The following is a 15502-nucleotide window of genomic DNA, read 5'->3' as shown; positions in this document are numbered from 1 at the left end:
CTGTTATTGTATAATGATATATATTTTTTAATATCTTAAGACCCCGTTCACGTAAGTCGCCTGCCATAGAGAAGCCGTTCTAATAGGAGCGACACAAGTCGCTCCGACTTAGAAAAAGGGTCCGGAGCTTTTTTGGGGCGACCTGGAGCGACCTGCATTGACTTCAATGATATGAAGTCCGTGCCGGCCACTCTGCGGCCGATCTGCGCACCGCAACCTGTGAGGTCGCCCCGGCAAGTAGCGTCGCCCCAGTGTGAACGGGGTCTATATTCTACATATATTTGTGTTAAATATGTGGCTTCTCACAGGCTTACTTGTTTCTAATAAATATAAAATTGAGGTACTACTTTGGTTTTCTCAGGTTTAACAAGCTTGGCTTAGATAAGATAACGACTGTTAGTGAACCACCTTCTGAGGATCAAGTGGAAGAGGTCTACACCTTCAGTCCAGTCCAATCCGCACCTCTGCACCTGGAGGCCATTCTGTGCGCAGATGTGGGCACTTCCCACTCCGCTGTAGTAACAGGTCAGTAGGAAGACCAGAGAACAAGCAATGTGTAGAATGTGTAGGAAAAGTGAGAGAACAGCTTGTTTACAATGGGATTTTGTGTTTGTATTGAGCTGAATGACTAACAGTTCTCTGCTTTTGTGAATGACTAGGAAAGTTTTTCACTTTGACATTCTAAAGCTAACATTTGTGTTGACAAGCTGTTGTATGTGCAAATACACCAAGACATGAAAGATGAGTGTGGAATCTTTGCAAAGATTACTCTCATTTCCTTACCTTTTTATTTTTTACTTTCTCCATGAAAGCCCGGAGGCAGTGTTACACCTTTGGCAGCAATCAACATGGACAACTAGGCACCAGTGCTCACCGAAACAGTAGAGTGCCCTATCTCATCAGTGCACCACAAGGGTTAAAGGTGACAATGGTGGCATGTGGTGATGCCTTCACGGTGGCTGTTTGTGCAGGTGAGGCTTACATTGCAGTCATTACATTTACTGCTTCTTTATGACCACAGGATATTCAGCTTAAACACAAAATAAGCTACACAGTTTTTTATGGGTTATAATCAGAATGTAGGTTGATGTAGATCAAGGTCTAACAAAAAGACCTTGGGTAAGCTCATTTAGAATGAATTGAGATTTAAAGTGATTGTAAATTCTCATTTTTTTTTCTATAAAATGAGCAAACATGTTATACTTACCTGCTCTGTGCAGTTGTTTTGCGCAGAGCAGCCTGTATCCTCCTCTTCTCGGGTCCCTCTTCAGCTCTCCATGCTCCTCCCTTTCTTTGAGTGCCCCCACAGCAAGCAGCTTGCTATGGCACAGCTCTGTGTATCCATTCCGAGTAATTTTCTAGCAAAAAAAAAAGATTATTTTTTACATGTAGGTGCGGAGTGCCAGAAATCACCCTGTATGGAAGTGGTTAAAAATGACAAAGCTTAAATTCCACAATGTGTGAAACTGTGTCCTCAAATAAATCCAACACACCCACTGTGCCTTTAAATCCACATTATAAGCAACATTTTGTGGCTGACACCTTCACAAATCAAGTGTAATTCCTTTTTCGTGACCCCTAGGAGAATACACTCACCAGATGTTTAGACCCCTCAGTAGTTATTAGGTAGGTCTCAAAGCTGTTGTTTTTTGCAGTCAGATGTGGGTTCTTCTCTCCTTTTCCTCCTCTTTGAGTTCCCCACAGGATTCTTAGCTGGTCTGACCCTTTATTATGAACTGATCTTAATTATCACCTCCACAGATCATTCCTCATAACCAGATGGAAACAAATAGACCCCCATAGTGTAAAACCATTTATTAGAAATTAAAAACATATATAAACATGTACTTACCTAGAACTAGAACCAAGATAAGCTGATTAATCTTTGTGTAGAATGCCATTCCACAGGTTGTCACTTTCCCTGTGCAAGCATGTGTTCCAAAGACTGGAAGCTATGTCACAGGCCAAAAAGTAGGATAAGCCTATGCGCTGACCATCAACCGGATGTAGTAAAAGGATAAAAGAAATTAAATAGAGTAAAAATAAAGTAAGAATAACTGAAACAATAGGGGCCCAAAGATTAGCAGCCAATTCCTAGCAGTGTCTCCACATACATAAAGGAAAGTAAAATAATAAATAGAACCGGCACTCAATCACCCCCAATATATATAAAAATCACAGGAATAAATATGAATACACATCTAAGAACAAGCAAAGCAACAGCAAATCAATGTAAATAGGTGAACTGTGCACTGTGCACACTACAGTTCACCTATTTACATTGATTTGCTGTTGCTTTGCTTGTTCTTAGATGTGTATTCATATTTATTCCTGTGATTTTTATATATATTGGGGTGATTGAGCGCCGGTTCTATTTATTATTTTACTTTCCTTTATGTCACAGGCCAAAACCCACTCTACTCTTCCATTATCGAAGGGACATTGTTAGGAGCCTCCGGATGGCATCTGTTTGATTTTCTGACTCAGCTGCTGTAAGTACCACTTATACAGTGATGATGGGGGGGGGGGGGTCACTCCCTTTTCAGCTGCTCCATTCAGAAAACATCTTGTATTTTTTTCACTGAGTACAAGGCTTTCTCTAAATGGACAAGGTGAGCTTCTGATGTTCATTGACTTCTCCACTTATCCATTCAGTAAAAGCCTTGTATTTTTTTTAAATCAAACAGGTTCTTTATTGAAAAAATCACAATGAAAGTAATACAACGGAGCAAATGCAAAGACAGTATAAAAAAAAAAATTGGTAAAATGGTGACAAGTAGAATCGGTAGATTAAATAGACATGAGATTAAAAAAAAAAGGGTGCCATATAGAGCAGTGTACATTACAGAAAGGGCTGCTGACTCGGGGAGGCCTGGTACAGGGAGCAGAGGGGTGTTATTGGAATGGAGACTAACAGGAGCACAGAAATCTAAAGGAGTAGGATGATCAGACACACGTCTCCGGGGTCTGCAACCATCTATCCCAGAGTTTGTTGAATTTAGTAGGACAACCCCTGTGGGCATAGAGTAATTTCTTGAATGGAATAGTAATGTTCACTTCAGGAAGCCAGTCATTGAGTGTGGGGGGCATATTACGCATCCATTGGCGTGCTATCAGTTTTCTGGCAACAAACAGTGTCTCTTGTAGCAATTGAGTGGTGTACTTATCCAAGCTAGTTTCAGGGAAAATCCCCAGGAGACAAGGCATAAGGAGCAGCGTCAAGGGGGATCCCATGTTATCATGTAAGAACCGGACTATCTACGACCAGAAACCCTGTAATTCCGGACAACTCCAGAGTAAATGGTAAAAGGTGCCCCCATCCCGCCCACACATAGGACATTGTGTAGAAATGCCCCTCCTGTATCTAGCGAGCCTGAGTGGTGTGATGTAAGCGTGGTGAAGGACATAAAGTTGGGTAAGTCGATCTGGAAAGCCTTGTATTTAACGGAAAGAATACAAGATATCTTCTGAAAGGACGCGTTCAAGAACACACAATCCCATATTATCGTAGTAAATTAGGGAATTAACCGCGCTAAAGGAATAAAACAAACAAGCAGCAACTTCAAGTGTGACCACACCCTAAAGAATATATATAAATCAAGTTGCGCTAATGTGATCTATGGAGGTATAAAGTCCACAAAGTCCCAATATTAATGACAGATGGAAAAAATCTTGGGTAAGATCCTGAACTCGACTCCCTTAAGAGTGTACGCTTACCAGATTGAGGTAAGAATAAAGCGGATATGCTTAATCTTGTCACTTTGATGGATGATCCAGGCCCGTGTGAGCAATGAACTCGGAGGTCATTTGATCATGTAAAAAATACAAACAAACGCAATAGCGTAAAACCCAACAAAAAATTTATAATATCACCTTGAATGTGACTTAAAATGGAGATTGGGAAACGTGTAAAAGGCTGCCACCAAGATAGCAGAGTGAAACAAAAAAATTTTTTAAAAAAATTAAAAAAAATTTTGGGGTGAATAACCCTAACAAAACAGATGCAGGATAAGGTGCAAAAAATATTCCAGTTGGAGTTGCCTCTTACCAGACAAAATTAACTTATAAGCCCAAGTGAAAGATAAAGTGTTGAAGATATGTGTTTGGACCATCACCAACTAGATCAGCCTCTTACCAAAAACAAGTTTAAAGCAAGTGTGTAGAAATCAATCCAAGTGACACAGGATGCAATACCAGATAAGCACCAGTAGGGGTCGCCTCTTACCAGATGTTACACTCAGTCAAGCTTGTATGGAAATCAATAATCGGGGTCCAAACATGAATTCTGGGATCCTCGCTTTCAACCATAGATTTGCCCAATCAAAAAAGAAGAAGAGAGGCTCCCATAGCGTAAAACCATACAATTTATTGATAATAAAAAGGAGTAACACTTACAGTGTAGCACGAAAAGTCAGGCAGAAAATGTGCAGCCGCCGGCCGGACGGCTTCGCTCGCCCGCACTCTCTAGGTCGCTGTTAGATGACGTAAGTACGCCGTGCCCTGACGACGTTTCGTCACAGATGACGTTTTCAAAGGCGTTTTCAACTCCAGAGTAAATGGTAAAAGGTGCCCCCATCCCGCCCACACATAGGACATTGTGTAGAAATGCCCCTCCTGTATCTGGCGAGCCTGAGTGGTGTGATGTAAGCGTGGTGAAGGACATAAAGTTGGGTAAGTCGATCTGGAAAGCCTTGTATTTAACGGAAAGAATACAAGATATCTTCTGAAAGGACGCGTTCAAGAACACACAATCCCATATTATCACTGTATGAACACCGGAACTTTTAAGCATCCACAGCAACCCTCTGCATGTAGTATAACAAAATTTAGAGGTAACTAAGCTGAATTCAGCAAACAGCAAACATTTTTTTTCCCTGGAGTTCAGCTTTAAGGTATGACTAGCAGTTCAGTATTTACCCACTTGTGCAAAACCACTCAACATCGATAATACATGCAGCCAGAAATCGGAATGTACAACGGAGATATGCTAACAGAGACTAGGTAAAATGGATTGCATTTTTATATAAAAAGCAGAAAGAAAAGGTTTATGACCACCAGTTTCCGTCTGGTATGTATGTATGTATGTATATTTGTTTATTGAAATCACATATATCTATGCAATCATTCCATAGCCAGATATCTATGTGGTATGTTTGTTTACCATCACGTCATTTGTTCTTCATTTCCATGCACTTTATTGGAACAGATATGAACAGCAATTGATTTTATTATTTTCATTCCTAAATTGGTTAATAAAAAGAGCTCTCCTGTCTGGTACTTATTTTTGCTAAACAGTTAAAAAGACCAATTAAATGTTGCACAAGGGTACGTGAGATTCGAAATTGATCACTTAATAGTTGCAGTGTAGTACACTCATACTGTGAGACTTTGATGCTGGAGTGACATTAAACTCTAGTAACTTTTTTTTCCAGCTTCACTATTGAATCACTGTATGTAAATACAATTATTCCACTCAAATTGCGGTCATGCAGTTCTGAAGTGTCATGTAGTGTGTAGCTGATGATGTGCAGTACTGTGTACCAACAAACTCACATTAGTCATTACTGGTGAGAAAATCAACACTGATGTTCTTCTGATTATTTCTGTTTTGGAAAACCACAGGTTTCATTGATGTGTATGTTAGGCCCTATATGCTGTGGTTGTAACTGCGGTAATAGACGTGACTTCCAAATTTGTGTTACTCGCAAAGCGTGCTCATTCTTTGAATGGTTCATTTGGAAAGCCATGGTTTATTTGAAGAAAAACTTCACTCTGTTAAAAAAAAAAAAAAAAGTCAAGATCTAGAAATATTATAACTTATAATTTTAAAGAAACAGACACTTAACAGACCTTGAAGTTCAGCGCTGTCTTCTCCTGAGCAAATTTTTTTGCTGGGTTCCGGCCCTCCAGCAGCACCACCTTGGGTATGGGAGCTGGCGATGACTTCCTGAAGTCTCACAGCCGGCTCCCATCTATACATGTCAAGGATTGGCAGCATATGAGTCTGGTCCTGCAGCCTCTGGAATATGTACCCTGCCCCAGGAGGCTGCAAGGATGAAGTGTTGGGGCGAGGGGCTTGGATTGGAGAAGACAGCAAGCTGACTAAGGCCCCTTTCACACATTACGGACCGTTCATTTCATCAGTACAGTCACGTCAAAATGGATGAAGTATTCATCCATTTTTCATCCGTTTTTTTTACATTCACTACCAATGCTGAAGGATGAAAAACGGACCATTTGTCAGTTTACATCCGTTTTGCGTCGGATCCGTTTTTTTAACAGTAGAAAAATAGGCCTTTCATCCGTTCAAAAAAACGGATATTGACGGAAGCGGATGAAAACCCCTGGTGATTGTCTGATGAGAAGAACTGTCAAGAATGGATATTCCCCACTTTGTAGTGATCTTCCCTCACTTCCTGTTGCGTCTCCGGAACAGGAAGTAGAGGAAAGTCTTTTCAGTGGGACACAACCCACAAAACAATAAGGTGTTTTAACCCATTCTTACTATTACCAACACAAAAAAAGGTTTTGGCATCACATACTCAGGTCTTCCTATCATGAATAGTATTTTGTAAGATGCCAAGTTAGCAAATATTTCGTAATAGCTTGTTCCCTTGCATATATGGCTTTTGAAAACGCTTCATATTGTTTGCTTGCCAAACTGTAACTAGCTTTTTCTGTAGTCTTTGTGCTCTGTTTGCTGTGTCCTGTGTGTGCACTGTGGGCCACCCCTAGTTTTTGTATGCTTTGTGTTGTGTACAGTATCTCACAAAAGTGAGTACACCCCCCACATTTTTGTAAATATGTTATTATATATTTTCATGTGACAACACTGAGGAAATGCCACTTTGCTACAATGTAAAGTAGTGAGTGTACAGCTTTTATAACAGTGTAAACTTGCTGTCCCCTCAAAATAACTCAACACATTAATGTCTAAACTCCTGGCAACAAAAGTGAGTACACCCCTAGGTTCAAATGTCCAAATTGGGCCCAAAGTGTCAATATTTTGTGTGGCCACCATTATTTTCCAGCACTGCCTTCTTGGGCATGGATTTCCCCAGAGCTTCACAGGTTGCCACTGGAGTCCCCTTCCACTCCTCCATAACAACATCATGGAGGTGGTGGATGTTAGAGACCTTGCGCTCCTCCACCTTCCCTTTGAGGATGCCCCACAGATGCTCAATAGGGTTTAGGTCTGGAGACATGCTTGGCCAGTCCATTATCTTTACCCTCAGCTTCTTTAGCAAGGCAGTGGTCATCTTGGAAGTGTGTTTGGGGTCCTTATGTAGAATACTGCCCTGCCGCCCAGTCTCTGAAGGGAGGGGATCATGCTCTGCTTCAGTATGTCACAGTACATGTTGGCATTCATGGTTCCCGCAATGAACTGTAGCTCCCCAGTGCCAGCAGCACTCATGCAGCCCCAGACCATGACACTCCCACCACCATGCTTGTCTTTGTACTCCTCACCTGGTTGCTGCCACACACGCTTGACACCATCTGAACCGAATAAGTTTATCTTGGTCTCATCAGACCACAGGACATGGTTCCAGTAATCCATGTCCTTAGTCTGCTTGTCTTCAGCAAACTATTTGCTGGCTTTCTTGTGCATCATCGTTAGAAGAGGTTTCCTTCTGGGACGACAGCCATGCAGACCAACTTGATGCAGTGTGCGACGTATGGTCTGAGCACTGACAGGCTGACCCCCCCTTCAACCTCTGCAGTAATGCTGGCAGCACTCATACGTCATCTATTTCCCAAAGACAACCTTCCAGATATGACGCTGGGCAAGTGTACTTAACTTCCTTGGTCAAGCATGGCGAGGCCTGTTCTGAGCGGAACCTGTCCTTTTAAACTGCTGTATGATCTTGGCCACCATGCTACAGCTCAGTTTCAGGGTCTTGGCAATCTTCCTATAGCCTAGGCCATCTTTATGTAGAGCAACAATTCTTTTTTTCAGATCCTCAGAGAGTTCTTTGCCATGAGGTGCCATGTTGAAATTCCAGTGACCAGTATGAGAGAAAGAACACCAAATTTAACACACCTGCCATTCACACCTGAGACCTTGTAACACAACGAGTTACATGACACCGGGGAGGGAAAATGGCTAATTGGGCACAATTTGGACATTTTAACTTAGGGGTGTAATCCCTTTTGTTGCCAGCGGTTTAGACATTAATGGTTGTGTGTTGAGTTATTTTAAGGGGACAGCACATTTACACTGTCATGCAAGCTGTACACTCACTACTTTACATTGTAGCAAAGTGTAATTTCTTCAGTGATGTCACATGAAAAGATATAATAAAATAGTTACAAAAATGTGAGGGGTGTACTCACGTTTGTGAGATACTGTATGTGTTTTGCTGTTTATGCTGTGTATGCTATGTTGACGGTAAGCTCTACTTTGTGCTCCGAGCTGTGCACTCTTTATGTTGCCTGTGCTCTGCGTATGCTGTGTGCTCTCTGTGCGTTGTGTGCTTATTGATGTTGCCTGTACTCTGTGTAGTGTCGTTAGCGAGGTGAAAGAGATAAAGCAACACATCACTGGTATGGACTGTGAGAGAGAGACTAGATAAGATCATGTAAGTTATTGTAATTTCATTGCAACAAAAAAGGTTGAAAATGGGTTAAAAGGTTTAAGCCCTAGATGGCTACTGCTTCCATCTTTAACTGGCCTTTGCAGCAAGGAGCACATGGAATGGCAACGCATGTCAAATAAAACCAAAGAAAATTCCCAGCTCAACTTACCGACCAGCTTGCAACAAACCAAATTATCCTGTCTAACGTTATGCGTTAAAAACAGGGGTTTCATTTTTAACACATTTGCAAATACATGTGTAAGCTGCAGAGCCACTTCACGGCACCCTAGTATTGTCTGCAGTCCTTACTATAAATGTTGAGAGCCTCCATAGTAGAAGCACATGCATTATAATGGATAGGCAAAGGGCAGATGAGCTCTAATCTATTTACTGTCTATGTTGCATGCGCTCATTGTATATGTTGTGTAATCTGAACTGTGTTCTGTATATTCTGTGTGCCCTAAGCTTTTTACTGTTGATATTGCCTGTGCGCTTTGTGCAGTAGGAGCCCCTTTGTAAAGCCCCGTACACATGATCAGAAAATTAAAATCACAGATTCCGGAAAGATGGCACGATAATCTGATTGTTGCTACAGAGCTTTCGAGAGCCGGTCATGACAGTTCATCCAATATTATCCGATTGGACATGCAGGACATTTTTTTTCGTATGATATCAGATTGTAGGATTTTCATTTAATCAGTACAGTTGTCATTCGAAAATGCAATACAAGAACACTACAACACATTACATTACTTCCGATTTTTTTATTCTGTCATACCAGAATTTTCTTAACTTTAGTAAACTCTTCATTTCTATTATGAGATTACCATGCAAAAAAAAAAAAACATGGTCCGATAAGCTCATCGTGTGTACCAGGCATTACTACCCTGTTTCCCTGAAAATAAGCCCTACCCCGAAAATAAGACCTAGGATGTTTTTCAGGGATGGCTGCAAAATAAGCCCTACCCCGAAAATAAGCCCTAGTAAAATCCTTGATCTCAGCTCCTCCCTCTGCAGTATTCAGAGAGGGAAAGTAGAGCTCCAGAGGGTCACGTGAGCGCACAGCAGCGCTGTAAATAAGGTATTTTCCACAATAAAGTTGACAAAATCGATTACATAATTTTACAATGACTTTATCCAAGGTTTATTTTTGGGAATGAATAAACATAAGCATTGGACAGAATGTCATAATGCTGATTTCTGAGCTGACAGGGGGAGAGAACTTTTTTTAACATTTTATTGTTTTATTCTAGGCTTTTTAGAACATAGAGAGGGCTAAATGACACAGCACAAGCACTGTGCTGTCTATCATGCTTTAAAGGATCAGGATATTTATTTTAGGGTTACAATCATTTGAAGATAGTCATTGTACATACCGTAAATATTACATCCTCTGAAAATAAGCCCTAGTGTGGTTTTTGAAGCCAAAATTAATATAAGACCCGGTCTTATTTTCGGGGAAACCCGGTATTTGAAACACTGAGTTTTAGCAAGGGGAAAGCGACAAAGCAACACAAAACTGGTTTAGACAGTGAGAGAGAGAGTTGTAATTTCATTGCAACAAAAAGGTTGAAAAAGGGTTAAAAGGTTGAAGCCCAAGATGCTCTCACTCAGTGTCCCTTAGAAAAGCTCCATTTTTTTTTCTAAATGTTCTTTTAAGCTGTGAAATGTGCGTGAACAGTCCCTGGAAGATGCACAAAAACAAGCTAATACAGTGTTTGGACAAGTGTGTTACCGCAGAGTTTTGTATTTTCCTTGCTTTCATGTCTTGACATGTGACTGTAAGGCTTTTATGGGGACAACATGGGAGCAGCACTGTCTGTTTGCATTATGTTGTGGTACAGTGATTTCCACTAACTAACTCCTATAGACACTGTCTGTGCAGATGGCCAAGTCTTCACATGGGGGAAAGGAGCCAGAGGACGACTAGGACGCAGAGACGAGGGGATTGGGGTACCTAAAATGGTTCAACTGGAGGAGAGCCACCCCTATACAGTAACTTCAGTGGCATGTTGCCATGGTAACACTCTCCTAGCGGTAAAACGTAAGTATGCCACAAGTATGTATGTGAATATTAATATGTATGAGCTAGTTCCTTCAGGGACATTTCAGCTATGCCAGGTTTCCTGTCAATAATGCTGATTGCAATAAGCCCTGAAAGCCATTATATATGTACTCCTTCTATAAATCCTGCAATCATAATCCTATGCCATTATCTGCGGGAGAAACTGGCAGTGAAGAGGATTGTTGGCCTGAGTCCAAGAGAGAATGTCAAAAACTATGTAAAGAATGGATGGGGTTTTACACTGACATCTCAGATATTTCATCTCTTTCCTCTGCTAGATGCTTATACAATAGCTTTCAGTATTTTTAACACTGGGAGCGATCTGCACACAGGTTCTCAGACACAACTCTGCCTTGCTGTAATTTATATTCCTCGTTTTATTGGTGAAAGGTGCATTGATTCCCACAGGCTATCTTTTTAGCATGCACGTCAAAGTTTCTTTTACATTTTTAAGTGCTGTGCAACACAGAAACCAGATTTGGTTTTGCATTTTTCTCATGTGCTCCTCTTTGTATCAAGTTTTTATGATCAGTCTGGTAAAGTATAACTTTAAAATTCTATCTAGAAAAATACACACATACTTGGTAGCCACTTCGTTTAAAGGAATACCTTCATATTTGGAACATGTTATATGTTCCACCTTTTATTTAGGGTGGAACTTGTAACATGTTCCAGCTCCTCCCCCCGATCACCTACCCCCCCCCCTTTTAATAACAGTGCAGCGGTTCGGGGCTCCACCCTTACAGCCACTCATTCATTCACAGATTCCTGTGAATGAATAAACTACAAGTACAGTCTTCTATCACAGCAGATGGACTTGTAGATTCTGTGAGCTGCAGGGGTACTGATGAGCGCTTTCATAGGCCACTAATATGTCCTCTGGCTTTCAAACAGAGATATGGACTGAAAGTCGGAGGATTTGTCTGCAGGTCTCACATTGCATTTGTGAACTACTGATTGTAAGTGCAATGCTTTCCAGGCTCCTGCAGGAAAAAATAATAAATGCACATTTTTTTCTGCAAAAAAATGTGCATGTAATTTTTTTCTATAAAGGTGAACTTTGTCTTTAAAGGGATTGTGTTAAAAAAAATATGAAGGTGCTCTTAGATAGCTATTGGTTAACATTTTGTTCAAAGCTGTGTGTTTTTCTCAGTAGTGTCTATAGAATACATGTTTTAGAGTTCTGCATGTCTCTGTAACATAATGGATAAAGAAAGGAGGTGCAGGCGAGATTGTGCACAGTGTACAGGAAATTATGTTACGCATTATTGTATGAATTGGAAGGGAATACTTCGTTTCAACTTGCACATTGTCTGATCATCTTGTGTTTGGCTCTCAGAGTTCACACAAACAAATGCATTGTAAATTCAATCCCTGCTCATGTCCAGTTTCCTTTTTCTTGCATACTGTCATATTCTCTATTTACACCTGGTAGTATTCCGCCAGTCATATAAAAAGCGGGAGCAAAAATAAAACTGGTTTCATTCAAACTATTGACATTTTAGTTCTTTATATACTTTATTTTTCAAATAAATTTATTACAGTGCAACACATTTTAATTAGACTTTCCAAATGGTATGTGCTACAATATATAAGCAATGGCATTTTGAAATAATAGGGATTCAGTAATAGCCACCCCACTGAAAATAAAAAGGCAAAAATTAGATCTTCATTCAAACAGCCATTATGAATAAAGGGAAAATACTTGAACTAATGAGACATTAAAATGGCACCATTTATTTATTATCATAATCTAAATAAATAAAAATGCAGATATGTCAAAGGGAAAACTAAGTACACCCATACAGTTACCACCACTTTAAAGTCATTCATTAGAATCTCCTTAGAGAGTATGCGGGTAGAACCTGTCTTTTTTTAAACCTGAGATATCCAGGGTCTGGTGTACTCTGTTCTATTGATGTGGATGGTGGTATCATGCCAAGATCAAAAGAGCTCTGTAAAACCCTCAGAAGAAGGTTATGGATGCCTATAAGTCTGCCAAAGGACTTAAACATATTACCAATTTATCTGAAATCTGTCATTCCACTGTAAAGAAAATAATGTACAAGTGGCATAAATTTTATACAACCGCTAATTTGCCCAGGACTGCCCATCAAATTCAGCCCAAGAGATGGCCGTCTAATGCTAAAAGAAGTCTCCAAGAACTCCAAAGTTTAATTTTGGAATCCACAAGTAACTCTAGCAACAATTGGTGTGAACATGCATGCATCTACAATCAGATAGAAATTACATCAGTTTAACCTGAATGGCATTTGGCCAGCCAGAAGCCTTTTCTGTCTAAAAAGAGCATTAAAACAAGACAACAGTTTACAATTGAACATATAAACAAAGGCCAATATGCTGTGGACTGATGGACCAAACATAGATACGTTTGGCGACAGCATTTTAGAAGATCATCATACCAACTGTGAAGCATGGTGGTATACCTGTTATAGTTTATGGTTGTAGACATGTTATAGTTTATGGTTGCTTTGCTGTTTCAAGACCTAGGCAGGTTGCAGTCATTGAATCAATTATGAATTCCGCATCATATCAAAGTGTGCTTGATGACCTCCACTGCTTATACCTAATGCTTTTCAACTGTATCCTTGGAGTTCAAGCCTACCCTCATCCGGCCTGAAGATATTTTCTATGGTCTGATCAACCTATGAGGTGTCTAGGCTATTTTGTAATGGGTTGTACCATTTGTTTTTTCCATTCTGTAATGATAAAAACCCATAATTAAAGAATGTAAAAAAAGGTGCTTGATGAGAATGAGAGGCCATCTGTCCTAAATTTAAAGTTGAACCGGGAACGGGTCTTTCAAAACAATAACAAGGAAAATCACACTAGCAAATCCACTAAGGAATGGCACAAAAAGGGAAAATTGAGTGTTATAAAACTGGCCTACACAGAGCCCTGATTTTAATCCAAATAGGTTGAAACAGGCAGTTCATGGTCATGGACATCTTGCAACTGAAGGAATTTTGCAGTAATAAATGGTCAGATTTCAGAGACAGGTGAACAATTATGCAAAATGCCCAGAAGTTGTCATTTCTACCAAAAGAGGGCAATCTCAGCTTATGAGACCTAGGGGGTAATTACACTTGACACAGTACTCCATTACATCTTGTGATATTTTTTTGAATAAATGATTGAGAAGACCAATTTTCCATGTGGTTTTATTCAAGACTATCACCTTATCTCTAGGCAGTGTTTGAATGAAGATCTCATGTTTGCTTGTTTAAATGTATTGAAAAAGTAAACAATTCCCATGGGGTGTACAAATTTTTCACATGACTGTATATATACAATATATATTATATAACTAGGGAAAATATTTACCACTATCTTGCAGTAAGTAAAATACTTTTATCTATACATTCAAAACTATATATACAGTGGGTATTCAGAGTTTCTTTTATTACGTAGGTATAGCTTTGGACTTGGATTATAGGGGTTCACGTGCCCCAATATTTTTATTCATCATTGTAAAATAGTAAAACAAAAACCTTGGTTGTGGATAGAAAATACGGCAATAAATGAGATGTGCCTAACTGTTTGTCAAGTGAAGAATGATGTGTGAAATAAGTTATTTGATTCTCAGCAGCATATTCATAAATCAAAAACGAGAGACTTAAATATATTCACAGCTTTTGTAGAGGACAGAGAGGACATACATTAACTGTTCCTTCATTTTGGGCTTTAGGAGGTCTGAGACTTAAAAAAAGAAAAAAATCCATAGTACAGAGAATTAGTGCTGCTTTGTCACATGTGGACAACATGTCTTGCAGGGAGAGACAGGGTCAATACAAGGAATTATCCTCCTTTCAGTCTGCTTGTCAGTGATACCGATGTGCTATTACCTCAGTCACAGTGGGAGATATCTCATCTTCTCTGTGTGTCATCATGAACTAACTGTTTCAATTACATTTACAGCGGGCATAGAAGATGTCTCTGTGTGAGAGGAGGACGTCAAGACAGACATCATGAGCTGTAAATATCAAATAGGTGTCCCCAGCAGACTCCCTCCGACACACCACTTCCAATAAGGAGCCTGATGACATAACACTTTGTGCCAGATATCACTAGCATTTGTGTCACACCGTTTGTTACAAGTCAAAGAACAAACTATCCAGATCTGTGGAAATACCCTAAAGGGGCAGTAGGCCTGAACTACAACTTGGATGATATTAAAGAGACTTGAGATGCACTGACAGACATATATCTTCAGAACTGAAGAGTAAAAACGAACTCATTTTTGAAACAACTGAGTAAACCAATGAAAAAATGGTGGACAGCCCTTGTCGATTCTGGTTTAGCCTAAAATGACTTGAAGAATAGGCTGTGGTAACCCTCATGTCAGTGTTATAGTGTACAAATGGGGGTCTAGTTAATATTTGTTTGTGAATGCTTTTTGTAGGTCCGTGAAAGATACAGATGAAAACATATTTTTAGTATACTGTAGGTAGGAAAGGTTAAAACTGAAACCTACAGTATCCCAGTATAGCCACATCCACATTTCTTTCATGCACATCAAAGGGACAGAAAATGAGGGAAAATCTCTAACAGACACAAAAAAAAAAAAACCTATAACAAATTTGAACATACTTTTCCTTGCATTTTGTTTGTGTTCTTTAACACACGTTTTTAGTGTGTTTTACATGCGCTTCCATTAGACTTCAATGGGACAGAAAAAGCAGGTAAATGCCTGTAAAATCAGACATTTTTTTACAACACAGTGCACAGATGTGAACAACTTCATTGGAATTAATGTTTTTTCATGACCCATGCTTTTTTATCACTGCAAAACGCACAGGTGTAAATGAGTCCTTAGTACACTGGCTCTTTATTTATTGTC

The 15502-nt window shown here is 39.8% G+C and overlaps 1 protein-coding gene across 1 annotated transcript in view; it reads left to right on the top strand.

Moving 5' to 3' along the window:
* NEK8 (NIMA related kinase 8) overlaps positions 1-15097 on the top strand; it is a 112949-nt gene extending 97852 nt beyond the window's left edge. The window contains exons 12-15 of the mRNA XM_082246900.1: positions 362-525; positions 813-971; positions 10462-10620; positions 14581-15097. Of these exons, the coding sequence (XP_082103026.1) occupies positions 362-525; positions 813-971; positions 10462-10620; positions 14581-14606 (508 nt within the window). The 3' untranslated portion in view covers positions 14607-15097. The remainder of the gene's footprint in view (positions 1-361; positions 526-812; positions 972-10461; positions 10621-14580) is intronic.
* The last annotated feature ends 405 nt before the right edge of the window (positions 15098-15502 follow it).

The sequence above is a fragment of the Pelophylax lessonae genome (genome assembly GCF_965119305.1).
Source record: "Pelophylax lessonae genome assembly, chromosome: 2".
NCBI lineage: Eukaryota > Metazoa > Chordata > Amphibia > Anura > Ranidae > Pelophylax > Pelophylax lessonae.
This window is presented reverse-complemented; position numbering and strand designations above follow the sequence as displayed.